The sequence below is a fragment of the Anguilla anguilla genome, chromosome 8, assembly GCF_013347855.1.
Source record: "Anguilla anguilla isolate fAngAng1 chromosome 8, fAngAng1.pri, whole genome shotgun sequence".
Lineage (NCBI taxonomy): Eukaryota > Metazoa > Chordata > Actinopteri > Anguilliformes > Anguillidae > Anguilla > Anguilla anguilla.
In genome coordinates, this window is record NC_049208.1 from 17,249,917 (window position 1) to 17,266,664 (window position 16,748).

At 39.6% G+C, this 16,748-nt stretch overlaps 1 protein-coding gene across 6 annotated transcripts in view; it reads left to right on the plus strand.

Moving 5' to 3' along the window:
- Nucleotides 1–16,748, plus strand: part of LOC118234714 (sodium channel protein type 4 subunit alpha-like) — an 86,690-nt gene that overhangs the window by 24,062 nt on the left and 45,880 nt on the right. For 3 of the 6 annotated variants that reach the window (XM_035431491.1, XM_035431493.1, XM_035431494.1), the window contains 5 exons: nucleotides 2,987–3,115; nucleotides 5,667–5,758; nucleotides 8,062–8,304; nucleotides 8,697–8,760; nucleotides 16,554–16,695. In XM_035431491.1, the coding sequence (XP_035287382.1) occupies nucleotides 2,987–3,115; nucleotides 5,667–5,758; nucleotides 8,062–8,304; nucleotides 8,697–8,760; nucleotides 16,554–16,695 (670 nt within the window). Of the gene's footprint in view, nucleotides 1–1,708; nucleotides 1,789–2,986; nucleotides 3,116–5,344; nucleotides 5,437–5,666; nucleotides 5,759–8,061; nucleotides 8,305–8,696; nucleotides 8,761–16,553; nucleotides 16,696–16,748 lie in introns of all 6 variants that reach the window. The other 3 variants (XM_035431495.1, XM_035431492.1, XM_035431496.1) reach the window with 3 other exon arrangements.

The window sequence follows — 16,748 nt, forward strand, 5'->3', positions numbered from 1 at the left end:
GCCAAAGGCTATTCCTTTCCCCTAATCACAACTATCTTGACCGCAAGGCAATTTGCATCCAACATTAACTGCCATCTATGTTTTATACAAATATCATTAACAGTGACATATTTCCTCTCAAACAGTTGGCAGCCTAATGGCCTAATTGCCCCTATCAGAACATCCTAGCACTGGTGTTTTATTGATATAGGACATATCAATTCAAACAACTTGTCTCCATGAAGTACCTAATTGGCCCTATCAGAAAATCCTACCCTTGGTGTTTTATTGATATAGGAAATATCAATTCAAACAACTTGACTCCAGGAAATACATAAAAGTGCCAAAAACAGCAAGATTGTGCTGCCCTTTTTCTTGAAACAGATAGGCCCTGTAAGTCTATAAATTATGTTCCTCGCCATCTTCACCTAACTTCAATGGTGGAGCTAAAACGGGTGTATCATACATTTTGCTTGTCAATTTTACATTTAAAATCTTTATACGCCACACGTAGCGACTATTTATGTCTAGGCTTTCTTGATCTGAATGTCTAACGAATGTAACGTCAGTCTAACGAAAGAAAGTATCCTATATTAGTGTGCTTATGAAACTTTATAGGGTCCACCTTGTCAAAGTTCCCTTCAGTCTAAAATTGTTATTCAAGTAGTAGGCCTATCATTTGATGTCATGAACGACATCCCAGCACCACTCCATCATAGAATTCAGGGGACAATCTGTAGTTACATTAGAAAACTGAAGTGAGCCTTTGGAACTGACTGCACAGGCAGAGATGTTATTTCTGAGGAACCATTGAAAATGCATAATAATAGGATAGCACCTTATTCCTGAATTCCTCTTTTCAGTCAGTGAGAATTATAAAAATATAAAAAATTCCGCACAGGCTGTCCTAACTGGCTGTTAAGATTCAAGCACAGTGAAATTGGAAAACCTTTAGATCTTTTAATTTAATGATATCTGTCCTGACGTGAAGGACATTTAACCAAATGTGAACAAAAATGTTCTTAAAATAAACTTACTTTACATACTGCACCTTAAAATATGCCTTAAAGTGCATGCTTGAACTTATCGATGTGTTAGCTGACTACAATCAACGTTTGCTGATTTTGATAACAATAACAATACTGATAACAGTAAGCTGGTTTCGAATGTTACATTTTAAAAAAGGTTGAATTAACATCACAGATGAAAAAAGGTTAAATAAAAGCACACAAATGATGAAAAGCATGCAATTGAAAAGCTTTGCAGGTAGCAGGAGTGCTAAACATGAAAAATAGAAGAACTTACATAATTGTGATGTGTGTATGCGCAATACCCCTGGGACAACTCAATAGGTAGGATGAAATGTCAGAACACCAGCCGTTCCTGTAACATATTTATTGTTACCTGTCTTGCATTTGCCTAAAATATATACATATATATATATATATATTTTTTTTTTAACCTGGCCTGCATTCTCTCACAAAATATTTTATTGGGGTTGCAGTTATGAAATATAAGTTTACCTACTCCTGAGAATCTGGCTAGCACAGCTGTGTCTGCATCAGACACATCTTTTTTGTCATAGGAATAAAAACACGCCAATGAATCAGTTGTGTTTGCGGTTTGTTTTATGACGTTAGATCAGCAGGAATGGAACTCCGGATCGTTTTTACAAGCAGACTCTCATGAGTTGCATAATTAAAAATGGCTCATTCTTTTTCACTGGCAGCCTAATCCTACCCCCAGGAGAGTACATTTGTAGCACGCTCGCTACCCATGGGAGCAAAATCCCCCTGCAGGGTTGAAATGGTACTGCATGACCCCACTTTCTCCTGTTTTAATACCCACTCCACTGCCATCGTTGTAACTTTGTCCCACGCCTGCGCCCATTGGTTCTGTTCCTGCAGAACCCGTGGGATCCCCAGTCTCCAGTCACTCTACAGGGCTCTCTGCTTAGGTCCTTTCCTCTTCAGTCAAAGGGAGAACAGGCTGTCTATTCAAACCTTTAATGAAGAGAGATATCAACCTTATGATAGCTGTTTGCTATCAGCAGGCATTAGAAAATGGTTGTTTGGTTGTTTGGCGTGGAGGGAGGTTCGTTCATTGGCACGCAGCATGCACTGAAGTCCCCTGAATCATCACCGAGCAGCTCATACCTCTCAACTCCTGGTGCAAATTTTCTGGAAGACAAGCTGCTTATACTCAGAACCAAGCCAGCCGCAAACCGTATAACCGTACACTGGTGTCCCGATTTAGTACCACATTTTCTAACATGCTTTAGCAGCTGAGTTGAGAATGTTTAAAAAAAAAAAAAAAAAAAATGTTTTTCATTCAGCACAGCCATGACGTTGCCAGGAAAATGCTTATTAAAACAGAGCATATTATGCTTAGACTGAATCTGAAAACAACACATCTTTCTCCTTAGAATAATGAAATTATGTAATTGCTAAGAAAAGTGATAAGTAATAGACTAAGAAAATTATGAGAAACCTAGGTAAAAAAACTGTAACAACACCTCTTTAATTGCTTTAACCAAATTAAACGTTTGTTCACTGACAGGGTTGAGAGGTATGACTTGAAAACATTGTTACAAATCACAAAACTGGAGTCACAATAAGAGGAGGAGGGGAAATGGCCATGCCATTCTGAATGCTCCATTCTTCATCACAGTCTTCATCGACTTTGCAAAAGTACAATTTTGGACATGACAGAGGGGACTTGCTGGATTGAGGTCCATTGGCTTGATGGCCACCAACTCATTGAGGCGTAATTGTATTTGAAAACTTGCCTGCCATTCATTCTTCTGAGGCTGATTAATACACATGCTTACTTGCCACCACTGTTTTCCTGTTGTTGCCATGTGTGTTTGATTGGAGGGGAGGGACGGGGAGGTAGGGGGAGGCATGCGGAGACCAAGGGGGATGGATGTGATCGGTTGCCGACTCTTTTCCATTCGCCACTAATGCTTTTGACCACGCCCCTCCCTTTCCCTAAACGTTCTGCTCAGGTACACCTTCACAGGCATTTACACTTTTGAGTCAGTGATTAAAATTCTGGCGCGAGGATTTTGCGTGGGACCCTTCACCTTTCTGCGAGACCCTTGGAACTGGTTGGACTTCAGCGTGATAGTCATGGCGTAAGTCCTCAGCCCGGAACGCACTCATAAGCCAGCCTCTGCCTCGTTTCCCAAACATTTCATTAGAGAGACAATTAAGAAATATATGCAAAAATAAACAAACGTAAATAATAGCAGGTGAGGGGAAAAGTTGCATATAAATGCATGAATCTGTGCTACTCTGTGTTTTATAAATCAGTTTTAAGCAAATGAAGCCTTCATAGGCAGTAATGAAAATCAAGGCCTTTTCTGGACAACACCGTTAGTTAAGCTCCTAATAAATTAGCTGTGCATTTATGAGAGACCTGTGGCACTCGAAAGGTGATGTGCGTGGTTGAAGTGCGGAAATGCTTTTTGAGTGCTCTCCAGTTTCTGCCCATTGAGAAGAACGTCCAAAAAAAGAAATCACAGTTAAAACTGAATTAAACTCTGTTTGAGTGGATGGCCATACAGTACAGACACATCAGAACTGAATGTGAAATGAATTATATAGATAAATTCCAAAGTCATCAAATGCAGGGCGTGGCATCAGCCATTCTCAGCTCCGGACATTTCTGTGACCATCCTATCAGGCCTGAGTTTAGCTGTGTTTAAAAAACGGGGCCGTGCCTGGCTGTTCCACACCTTCCTTCTAGCCTCACCCTAACCTGAAAACACACAAAGTGACACTATTTGATTTCATTTGCCCCCACCCCCACCCCCCCTACATAATGGCTTTCAGATCTCATTTAGTGTCCTGCCCTTTCAGAAGTCTGTGAATTCCTGTCTCTGTCTAACAAAAACAAAATGTCACAGGAAAGAAAGCTTGCTGCGTTTCTTTGATTCGACATGTCCTAACAGGATATTTGTTTCTTTGGATATCAGTAGTTGCATATTCAGGTAAATATATAACAACACATTACACACACAAAAATGTCTTAAATTCCTCAGGTGAGGATAGGAGGGGCCAGGGATGTAATCCGTGTCAAATAACTTCACAAATGTTTTGGTTAAAAAGGCTAATGCTCTGAAATCAATTCAATCTTTCACATTATATGAATTTTAAAAGACATAATCTGCCTCTTCTTCTCCATATCAATGGCAGTTCAAGCAGCAACCTTTATTTCCTAAAGTACATTTTCAAATGCAACCAAAGTGTTAATTTGTTATGTCAGGTTGAATTCTGTCTTTAATGCTGTCAATGTTTTTTTATTTTTTTATTTTTATTTAAGCGAATCTGTGGTAAGAGGAAATGGCAATTATTTAAGGACTCACTTATTCTACTTGTGTGTTCTATATGATTTGATTATTATATGTGACTGGTAGGCTTTCGTTACTTTTTCTTGCAGAGAGTTATCATTTTTGCTGGTTAGTATTTACAAAGATTCAGATTGAAGACCAGTCTGTCCACAGTTACAGCTCAGAGGTTATTGGTTGCTGTGATTAACTGCTGAGGCTGGATCAAACTGAAATTGGACAAATGACCAACAATCTTTGCACCAGCAGTACGGTCTGAAAATGAAATGAGTGAGGTGATCTTCAGTGCAGTTTCTTCCGTTTTATTTTAATATGATTTTATCAGGATACTATCACAAGACAGCAGCACAATATTGTGCCTATATTACAAAGAAAATCTGAGAAATGACAGGCATCCTTAAGCAGGAAGGACTACTGTGGCCTTTCTCCTTGTCCATGCCATCTAGTGGTGAATTGCATTGTCATAGCACTAGGGGGGATTTGTGTATTCAGTCATTGATTGAATGAGTGAGTGAAGGACAGCGAAAGAGAAAAAAAAAAAGAAATTCAGTTCATTGTAGTATTAATAACCTGCATAATAGCTTTCCTTTTTTAATGCCGCCCAAATCCTTGTTACTGTCGTAGCTTCCGAGAAGGCAGGCAGTACTTGTTTTTGAATGTGCAAATTATCCTCTCCTATTCAATCAGGGTAATGGCCAGAGCCAATTTGTCCTCATTACTACTTTTTATTAAGTCATTTTGCACATGTGGAATGAAATGGTTCCCTCTTTTCTCTTAATTAAAGCAGCAGATGAAACAATGTATTCTAGAACATACACGTCTTCAGGTCTGCAGTTTGTTTATTTTCCCCCATTGGTTTAGTCAACAAACACAGAGAAAAATAAATGCTGAACTCTGCTGCCAACCAATTTGTTTCGTTACTCTTCTGAGGGAGTTTATTTTCAAAATGAGCTCTGTTCTTGGCTGTATTCTAATTGTGGTGTTCTTCCAAATAACTTTAATCTGATCCTGCAGGTATGTAACCGACTTTTTAAAACTAGGCAGTCTTTCAGCCCTTCGAACATTCAGGGTCCTCAGAGCACTGAAAACTATTTCAGTAATTCCAGGTAAGGACTTCCTCTTTTGAGAGGCAGGTTGCATTTGTGGCTGTTGTATGGTCGAACTCATTTCATCCCCCTCTGTTCCCCTAGCCTCCCCCCCCCCCCCCCCCCGATCCCGCCGCCGCCACCATCTGTTACTCCCTGAATTGATGACCCCACCCAACCCCAGTGGAGTCATGATGTTTGCCTGGTTGTTGGTGTACTATCATTGGATGTGTGACTTTCGCTTATTGCAGATATGTAACTGAGTTTGTGGACCTTGGCAATGTCTCAGCGTTAAGAACGTTCAGAGTTCTTCGAGCACTGAAAACTATCTCAGTCATTCCAGGTGAGAAGGGAGTTAAACACTAAGGCTGTTCCTTGAAGAGAACACAGACACACCTGCCATTTCCTTGTCTCCATCACGGAGGCAAACCTATTTGTTTTACTATTGGAAATGTGAAAAGGTGTTAGAAATGAGATCTGCAAGTGACGTAACAGTTTCTAAATGTAGATATTATATACAAATGCATATAACACTGCACAGCTGTGCCCATGGTATTACTGGAGAACGTACAATGAATTCACACGCGTGCACACGCACGCGCATACACACATACACGCACACAGAGATGGCAGTATTTATTTCACTCTGAATAAGCCACCATCAATAATTTATTTAATCATTTTAGATAAAAGTAATACGATGCACTGGTTCATATTAGATTTCTGTAAGACTATATCCTCCATATTTACACACGTTTAAAAAATCCCTTGCTAATGATTGTCATTTCTAAATATTTTGCAATGTGTGCCATATTTCCTTGTTTTACTTAAGAAAAATTAAGCGCAAGTGAATATTAAAAGGCACATTTCTCAAAAATTCACAGTGACAGGAAAGGATTTGAAATGATCCCTGGTTTGGTTTTGTCTGATGCTTCGTTACTTCATTAAACAGGTCTCATTCAACCTTAGTGTTTAACATCTAATAGGCATGGTTAGATAGAGAATTATCAGCTGTTGCATGGTAAATGATCACATAACTGACATCAGATGTTGACAAATAGGAGGAGTTTCTTTTCTATTCAAATGATCTTTTCTCCACGATCAGATTCAATCTGACTACAGTTAGATTTGTCCCTAATTCAAACGATCAAGTGACAATTTACTCTTTTGTATTGCTTATAGTGCTCTCCGTCCACTTAACTAAAACATATATGTAATTAATAAATCCATTTTCAAATTGTTTACATTTAAGGACAAATGGCAAATGGTTAGATTGAATCCGTGCCTAAACACATCTGTTTTTTGGAGATTTGGAGTATGGCATAGTTTTTTTTTTTTTAGTTAAAGTATTTAACGTAGTCGTCTTCATTCCCACAACATCTGTCAGAGAGCCTTTCCAAATAAAAATGGTAAATGTTCAGGAGTAATAAGCCTGAAGAACACTGAATTCAGTTATTGCCAACACCTAATGTCAGTGAATGTATGTGGTATATTATTAAGATAATCAGGCAGTTTATTTGTTGAACATTTTCAGTCTGTCTTTCTTTTTGGTGTCTCATATTCAGTTTGTTGTGTTTTGCTGCTGTTGTCTTTGGCCCGGAATCAAACTAGACACAATTAGCTTCGTCCTGATCTTTAATGGCTAGCTATACAACATCAATTTAGCTCTTAGGAAGGCAAGGAAAAGCTCTTTGGGTTTAAATTGAATCTGGGCTTTTGTAATTGTCATATGTGGTGAAATTCACTGTGAAGATCATTTTCCTTTTAACACATTCCTGCCATGCACATATCTTGCATTAGGCTACTTCTTGGCACACCACAATTCACCTCTGAAGTTACTGTAATACACATCAAGAAAAATTATTAAATGTCTAAAATATACAATTTGTTGAATTGCAAGGGCATAGTAATCAAGGAAGCATTTTTCAGGTTGGTCATTTAATTTCAGAAATGCTTTCATCTTAAGATCTAAGGTTTGATTCTTCTCTATTTTGCCATAGAAATTCAAGATTGATTAATTGATTATTTTCAGATTCAGGGGAGAATCAAAGCAGAGGTGGAAAGTCCAAGGGTCATAGTCCTACCATGTGTTTCTTCCACACCAGAACTCACTAATTTAATTTTGCTAATTAGTTTTACCTCCTGGCTGGAGAATTGTGCTAAATAGCAAAATCAAAAAAATTGTTACAAAATACTGGGGAGGACTTTTACTTTCTGAACCTGGATTTTCCACCTCCACCTCCATCAAAGCAGTACATACACTATTTCCCCAGAGAGTAGAAAGGCCTGTTTGATGATAAAGCCAGCATTGCACATGTGTACACAATAAAGATATTTAAAATCTCATCCAACTATTAACTTACATGGATACACAACTGCTTCTGAATATATTGCAAATAAACACAATTAAAAAAAATAGGAGGTGGGGGAAATTAATCTTGTATACACCCCTACCCACCATCCAGGGTCCACAAATTCATCATCGAATGGCAGCTGAATTTTGTTATTAAGATGTCATTCAGCCCAGGCCTTGAAGTGACATTGAAGTTGATTGCTTAGAGAAGAGGTGCACTTTGTTGTTGTATGTTTGTGTGAGCTGGGCAGGAGATGTTAGCGGCTGAGGCGTACGCCCTGTTCCCGGGACAGGCCTGAAGACCATCGTGGGGGCTCTGATCCAGTCGGTGAAGAAGCTGGCGGACGTGATGATCCTGACGGTGTTCTGCCTCAGCGTGTTCGCCCTCATCGGCCTGCAGCTCTTCATGGGGCTGCTGCGGCAGAAGTGCGTCCGCACCTCGAGCCACTGCGTCAACGCCACGTACAACCCCAACGACACCTTCGTCTGCAATAACAGGACCTGGAAGTCCTTGGAAGAGTACAACAACTCTGAAGGTAGGCCTGGGATGGCATCGCTGGTGGAAGGGGGTGGGCAGGGGAGGAGATGTTCTTTTTTCTCATTACAATACTTCCAGAAAAACAAACTGTAGGAGGTGTTGGTGGATGATCTGCTGTCCTCTGTTGGATTCTATCAGTCCCCACAACCATGTGCTTTTTGGTCTTCTTTTAAGTGGAGCATTCATAAAAATGTGTCTGCCCATCTAAATGAGAAAACTAATTATCTGTACGTCTCCCCTTATTCAAATGTACCTCAGAGTATATTCAGATATGTAAAAACAATATAATGTTTAGTGCTTAAACTTTAGTGGTGAGAGTAACGTCAGCTACTAATGGAAAGTACAGTATAATATAAACATTTCCCTGTTTTTTTATTTCCTTTTTTACAGAAAATGTTTACAAGATTGAAGGAGCAAAGGATGCCTTAATATGCGGATATGGAAACGATTCAGGGTGAGTGGGTTGATTTTTTAATATCTCCTCTGATTATGCGCTTGTGTGCCCTGCAACCTAAACATTCCTCTACTGTGAAGCATGGCAAAACCTATATATTTTCCTGTATGGTTAGATTGACTGGGACAGTTGATTTGAGAACTTGGAAAGTAGGCACGAGCAAGCTGACTTACTGGTTTGATGTAGGAAATGTATTCTTAATTAATTATTTCATATTGAGGAGTTTGTACAGCTGAACAGTGTAATCTAGCTAATTTATTTACAACCAGGTACTGTATATTTGGTTATCTAAGATCAACCAAACTGAGCAACATCCTAACAAACATCACAGGCTCCTAACAACTGATGTATGTTTCTGTAGACAGCTGATCAAAAACAGGAAAACTGTATTACAGTATATGCTGGAATATTGCTTCCTGAAGCTCTGACTCACTTGTAACATTTCCATGAACCAGGAAGGTAACCACTCACAGAATATTTACATAATATGTACATAATGCGTGTCTTGTTAATCACTGCTGCTGCTCATTCACAGCCTCCAACTAGGAGCTGGCAGCTTGCTAACAGCCTGCAGCACTGCCCATTTTGGGATGGCAGTTATCATTTTCAAAGATGGTCCGTGACACCATTTGGCTATTCAAACACAGATAATAATTCTCTGCCTCAAGGAATGTAATCCTGCGTTTGGGTCTATTCTCGGGACTGTTCCCAATGTAAAAAACACTGTGAGGTTGGCAGTAACAGGGCGTGTACACACCCACCCACTGACAGGCAAGATACACACACACACACACACACACAAACCCATATACAAAATATGCTATTTTTCGCTCAAATGGTTGTTAGGGGGATTATCAATTAAAGCATTACGTGTTTTTATCCATGGAAAACAATGTACATTACTCTGTAGAGTACTCTATATCCAGAACATATTCATTAGATTTACAATTTTACAACTACATACAGAAATGTGTTCAGAAAAAAACCCTGATTACATAATTGTTCAGTATAAACAACTGATCAGAGAATACCCTGATTAGGTGATAATTGTTGGGCATAATCAGCTCATCTGAGAATACCCTGAGGTATTATTTAAGGTGTATGTCCTAGGTTTAGAATTTTCACCGTTACATCTGCATGAATTGAATCTGAGAGGAGCAGCCATTTATCTGCCTGTGTCACCATGTGATAAGAAGATAATGCATTGCCCATTAACAGCATTTTATATGATAAAAACCAACTGAACTCCATGCTCATTGAAAAAATCTTACATGTTTGTGTGTGTGTGGGGAGGGGGGAGTGTGTGTGTGAATGGGTGGGGGTGTGTATTATTGTGGGGTGTGGGGTGTCTCGTGTGTCTGTGCATGTGTGTGTGTCCATGTGCTTGTGTGTGCATGAGTGTGTATGTGTGTGTGTTTGTGGGTTGGTATGTGACATGCAGTATAAAAAGAGAAATCCAGTTAATTCACCAGCTTCCTAGAGAGCTTAAGAAGTTACACTTTTCAGGAAAACAGCATTGTCATATTTAGTCCTAGTTTATCTAAATTAGAGACATTTCATTCGCAGTAATGCATTTGACCTCGTTCCTGACTTTTAGCAATAGCATTATCAACATTATTTATTTACTAGGCAGCAGTCTTTATCTCAAGTGACCTTTAGCTTACATTTTACATATCATTACCTTATAGGGCTGGATATTTACTGGGGCAATTCAGGTTATAGTGCTCCTATTGGGCAATCACCCAGCATCCTTTCAGTCCAGTCACCTACAGTGAGCCTAGCCCTAAACCACCATGGCAACAGAACATACCGAGCATTGACAAAGCTTTCGCGGAATGCTGCGCATGTGTCACATCACAAGATTGGATGATTTGACAGCCAACGTGTTTCTGTATTGTACATGCGGCGGTCTGATCCATGTCCCTGACCCCTCCCCCCTCTCCACATGATGAAGGCTACAGATGACTGACAGGTGTCGGCTGCCTGTTGGCCCAGTAGATTTACCATGTTAAAGACAATCGACTCGACAAGATGAACCGGTGCAGGCCACTGTCAGAGATGGCCTGGAACACAAGGCATCAGATATGGTGTGGTATTATGGGCTGGAGCCATGATGCTACTGGGATCAGGGCAGTACTCTTGTACCCAGAATTCCAGGTGGGGTGCCGCCCTTCCCTTTCATTTTAAGTTTCGGGAAAACATCCGGCCTGGCAATATGAAATCTACACCAGCACAGAGCTGAGCTCAGGCTCAGTGTGGACATATGCTGAGCAGATGGATGAAAAGTGTACCGCAGCCAAATAGACTCCAGAATAAAACAAACAAGTGAGCAAACGGAGTGTGTGATCTTTTTCTCCTCTCTGTTCTTTATTGTAAGCATGTCTGTAAACGAAGCAGGGAAATTCACCGTGCAAAACATTCCTGCACGGATATCTACCCAAGACGACCCCCCCCCCTTCCCCCCCCCCCCCCCCCCCCCCACTCCCCCTCCACACCCCACAACACTTCCCGAAAAGTGGCCCTTGTCCATTTTTTTTAAACAGCAGCTCTGTTTCACCGAGAGAGATTCCCGCCTTTGGTCACATTTTATCCCTTTTAAAGCTCCTTTGCTTCCCCCTAATGGGTCTGTTAATGGCTGCCCTGACCCAAACGGAGCACATACGGATTATTGCCTGCCTTCGTCTGTCTCTGTCTATCTGACTGTGTCCATCTACTCTCTTTCTTTCTGTCTGCCCCCTCTCTTCTACTCATCTATCTCTCATTACTTTATTTTCTCTTTCTGCCTCTTTCCCCACTCTGTTTTTTCCCTTCATTTTGAAAGCTTTTAGAGCCATATGAAATAGACTTTGTTTTGACACAATTTGTGTTTGTGAAAATATCTAAATTTGCAAGTACCTGTTTAAGTCCCTTTGTTTTTGGCCTGAACTACAGCTGTCGGTGGCATTCTCTGTGCATATAGGACTAGATGATTCAAACAGGGAAATATTACTGTATACAATTATTAATCCCCAGGCATAATGTATACTATCCTGGAGCAGAAACCTCTAAATTTTAGATTAGACGAAATCCTAAATAAATATATATTTAATTTCTATAGGCTTATTTGCTTATTTAATTTTTGTAAGATTTTTAGTTGTTAAATGAAGTCATTGCAAAGTATTTTTTTACAAGGTAGTCTTGGGTGTTAAGATTTGAATTACAGTGAATAATCTGAAATAAATAATCTGATTAATGCCTAAATGTAGATGACATAATGACATGGATTTTTTTTCTCTTTTTTTCTCCACTTTAAAATTAATTCACAATTTATCACTGCTTTGAATGTCAGCCAAACTGTAAGTCAATTAAAATATAGCTTTTGTAATTGCTTAAATATCAATATTTTAAGCTAGCCATGCAATGGGACAGACATACTGGCAGTGGTGTGTGATTGAGTAAAGTAGGTATACATGACTGCAAATGGAGCACATGACTGAACACACAGTTTTCCAAAGTAGAGGTCAAAGTGATTAAATGTTCACACATTAAAGATATATATTTTAGTTACATTGCTACAGTATTAGAGAGAAAGAGAGAGAGAGAGAGAGAGAGAGAGAGAGAGAGAAAAGAGTGAGAGAGAGAGAGAGAGAGAGAGAGAGAGAGAGAGAGACCTCTGGAGTACTCCAGAGATGTACCAAGAAACAATCTCCACTGGCAACAGGCTCCTGGATACTGTTGCTATAGAAATTTTAAGTAGCCTATTTCTATCGTCACGGCAACCTTGTTTTTCCTTCTATTAGCTCACTGAATAATATTAATTTTTATGGCCCTTAACCTACCATGTCCTGTAAGTGAGAGTTCCATATTGTACAATCTAGCAAATTAGAATTACTGTATACAGGCATAGGTGGGATTAACCATACAGAAGTAACATGGAATCAAACACTGGAAAGTGATCTGCAATTAATATTTTATTGTCATCGTCATCTTCTTCTTCTTTTTTTTCTTAATAATAATAATAATAATAATAATAATAATAATAATAATAATTTTTTTGATTATTGTAGTTATTTTTGCTGTGCTAGTCAGATTTATGTTTTCGTCTTCTTCCTGAAGAACCCTCAGTGCTTTGTGCAGTTGTTGACCGTGCAGCTGGCCCAGTCCAGAGGAGATGAGCCCATCTGCTTTCTCTCTGATCTGTCTGGCAGCCTGCGCCCTCTGCTCACCTGGGGCACCTGAGTAAAGCCCTGCTGGGTCGGGGTGCGGGAGACACCCCACCTGGCTGCGCTTTGAAGCCTGCCTCACACGGGCCGGCTCTCTGCACCTAAGAACGCGTACGCGGCTTCTGGGAGGCCCCACTCGCTGACGTGTCAGCGTCAAACCCAGGTCCTCAAAGAGGTCACACGTGTCATCTGAGCCGTGTTTCATTTGAGCTGTGTTTCCAACACAAAGAGGTCTGTTTTAAAAAAAAATACAAACTATCTGAGCAACGTTGTGCTAAGGGAGAGCGGCTTTCTGACCAAAGTTTGTGAGTGTGAGTCCACGGTGGAGCACAGCTGCTGTTCCCGTTGAGATGAACCCTGCTTCTTTCTGTTAATATCCAGCTGTGTTAATGGATAAAGTGTCTAAAAATGTGAGCTAAGTACATTAACATGGACAAGGATGCCTGCAAAGACTTAACATTGCAACATTTAACTGAAGCTGCTTTAACTCTTGCGATCGATTTGAGCCACTGGACAGTACTGACCACGCCATTAAACTGAAGATTTAGACATTGTAAAAGCACAATTACAGAGCACTTACTAGTACCATCAAACCTGCTCCTTCTGCTCTCATGGTATCGAGCAGTTAAAAGCAGGTTCTGTAGTTTAAGATAGCCACATCGAATTCAAGTGATGATATGACCCACAACTCCCCATTCTGACTTGAGGTCAAAAGGAGTTCATATTTCAAACTTAACTTTTAAAAATGCTGCTACTCTGCCACAAGTTAGAACCTGGTGCAGTTATAAAATCACTTTAGATTTTGACCGAGGATGAATATTTTGTTTGCTTTTGTGCTGAAGAATATACAAAAGGTAGAACACCATATAACCAATGGCAATCACATGTCTACACTGTAGAATTATCAGTATTAAATCTCTGGCAGTTAATTTGACTCTAAAAAATTTTATAAGATTTTAACGTACTTCTAGAAAAGTTGATTTTCTGCAGAACATTTTACAGTGGACTACTAGTACCAGACATTTTCCTTTTATGATGCTCATTTAACTAAGATGGATTGCTTGGCTGTGGTGAAGTGCCCATTTAAGACAGCCATGGTCAAAGAGCCAAACATATCATGATTATGGTAGTGCTTCGGTCTGAATCATCCAATCACATTACCATGATGTATTGTTTGGTGTCCTCTTTCAACACAAACAGGTCCATGTGCCAGAAACAAACTGTGTTCATCTTTGAATTGGATGAATTAAACTGTACACGTGTCATGTGTACATAGAATATATCACATTGTGGTTTTCTAGCAGCATGTAAATAAAATGTGGATTCTCAGGATAGACTCTGTAGAGCGAACTGCCCCTGTCTGGGGCAGGTCTCAGTGCGGTTGCCCTGGGTGGGATAGTGAGCAGTGAGTGAGTGGCCTAGCGCTTTGCTAACATGGAGATGGGCTCTGCTTTGAATATGGAGCTGATTGCATCTTTGTCTCTATGCCAGGGCCTGGTCATTGTCACTGATAAATCCATATAGGGTGTTCAAACACTGTGGGCTGTGATCCACCTTCACTCTACAAAGCCTTGTTTCATGTAATCTGCCCTTTATGAATGAAGCTGGGCTGTCTCATCATCCAAATGGAAAAGGAAATACGATGCAGAGGTGGTAGAGGCCACAGAGCTATTGGGCCAACGTGCATCGGGTGTGTCGATTTCGCCATGCACTGTGAACTTTCTATCCCACCGGGGTTTAAAGTGAACAATTCTATACGCATTACTGTGAAATGTGTTTTTCTGTTAGACTGATTTTAACACTTTTACAGTGTGGACACAGGTGCTTTCCTGTGATTTACCTGCTTTTTCCTCTTTTGAAATAAAATGGATTTTATTTTGCCCGTGGGACTTAATCTTTATCGTTTTGTGAACACAACTTTTTCCACTATCAGTACATTTCATATGTGTGGGCATAGTGTGATTCCTGCTGAAATTGTTGGTAATTATGGATTATTGTTGTTAATTATGGATTATTGTATCGCATGTGCATAATGTACCACTGTGTACCATAATCAACCTCCCTTGAAACACAGTACACTCAAAATACAAATGAGGTTTAATAATTTTTTCTTACAAAAATGGCCAATTGGAATACTATGGAGCATGGTGGGTTTAAATTAATTTTTCTAATCTTCAGAGATCTACGAACCAGAGAAAAGTACAATTTGTGGTTAAATGTGTTAGTCTCGCAAAGCACCATTGGGGTTAACCCAGCACAGCTTCTCTCTCTTTTGAGCTGAAATGCATGTTCAGATAAAGAGGTTTCTGATTTGTATTAGAAGCAATTCCCAGCTTTCCTCTTATCCAGATTTGGAAGACCTGGTGAGATCTTTAGTTGCTCACAGAATGGTGTTAACACAGCCAGCTAGGCTGAGCCATTTCTAAATTATACCACACAGAGCAGTGCTCTTTTGGGGGTCACAAAGAGAGAGAGGAGGTAAAAAACTGCTAGTTTTAAACTGACCATCATCTCAATCATGTTGCGATTTTCATGAGCTTATTCATTTTGGGAAGAAATACGTACTTTACACAACTCCTTTTTACTCAATTCTGTTAAATTGACAGGATTTCCTTTCTATACTTACAACTACTCCAAAGATATCTAGCTAGATTAAATCATTTTTAACATGGCAAAGGGGTTGTGGACCTTAAAACCATTAAACATATTATCATTATTTCTTACCGATAAAATTGTCAAATGAAAAATGCACAAAAGCATAGCTCTATCATGTAAAATGCAATTAAAAAGCGAATGTAGAATCAGATAGTAAAATGCATCCCTGAAGATTTTTAGTATAATAAAAAAATGAAAGTTCAATGTTCTTTAAGTTGTAGTGTATTGTGCTTTTGTAGCTGTGAGATACTGCAGGTCTGTCAGCTAGTGGACTAGCGTCTGTACTGGACACCCCCTCGCTTGTGAGCAACACAGAGACAACAACTTGGAAATCTGAACCTCAGCTTTGATGTCCACCTGCTTCCCATAATCCCTTTGGCTCCAATATAGTTTATTGCTTTCCTGGGGGCTGTTGGGATTTGAAGTGATCCCCCCCGCCCACACACACACACACACGCACACACACACACATGCCCAGTTAACTGAATGTGATTTAGTGAGGACATGTAAATGCTATTGTTCAACACATTCACTTATCCATCCGATGGACAATGTGATTGAGTTTACTTATAGACCAATTGATGAATTGATTATATATTTGATTGATGATATATTAATTTTGTTTAATGGATAGATTTGTGTGTGTGTGTGTGTGTGTGTGTGTGTGTTTGTGGTCAAAATTCAGTCCTACCTCAAATATGTTTTTACTTTTATTTTACATTTCAAATGTGTCAAACAGCAATGTTAGAAGTAATCACAACAATTAACAAAACTATTCAGAAAGAAAGAAGCCAAATCAAAAACAAATCATACTCACTTTTATTCATTGTACTGTCAAGGACGAAGCTCACTGGGATTCAACAGAATCTGCAGAACGTCTTGTTGATTTGCAGCTTTCTTTTATTTTAAAACAATACCCTCTGACTTGTTTTGCAGGAAGTGTCCCGATGGATTTGTGTGTCTGAAAGCAGGAAGGAACCCTAATTATGGTTACACTAGTTTTGACAGCTTTGGATGGGCTTTCCTGGCTTTGTTCCGTCTCATGACACAGGACTGCTGGGAGAACCTCTATCAACAGGTACAGTTTCATCATTAGCATCTATGGTTGTCCTTTGTTGAATAATAAAAACA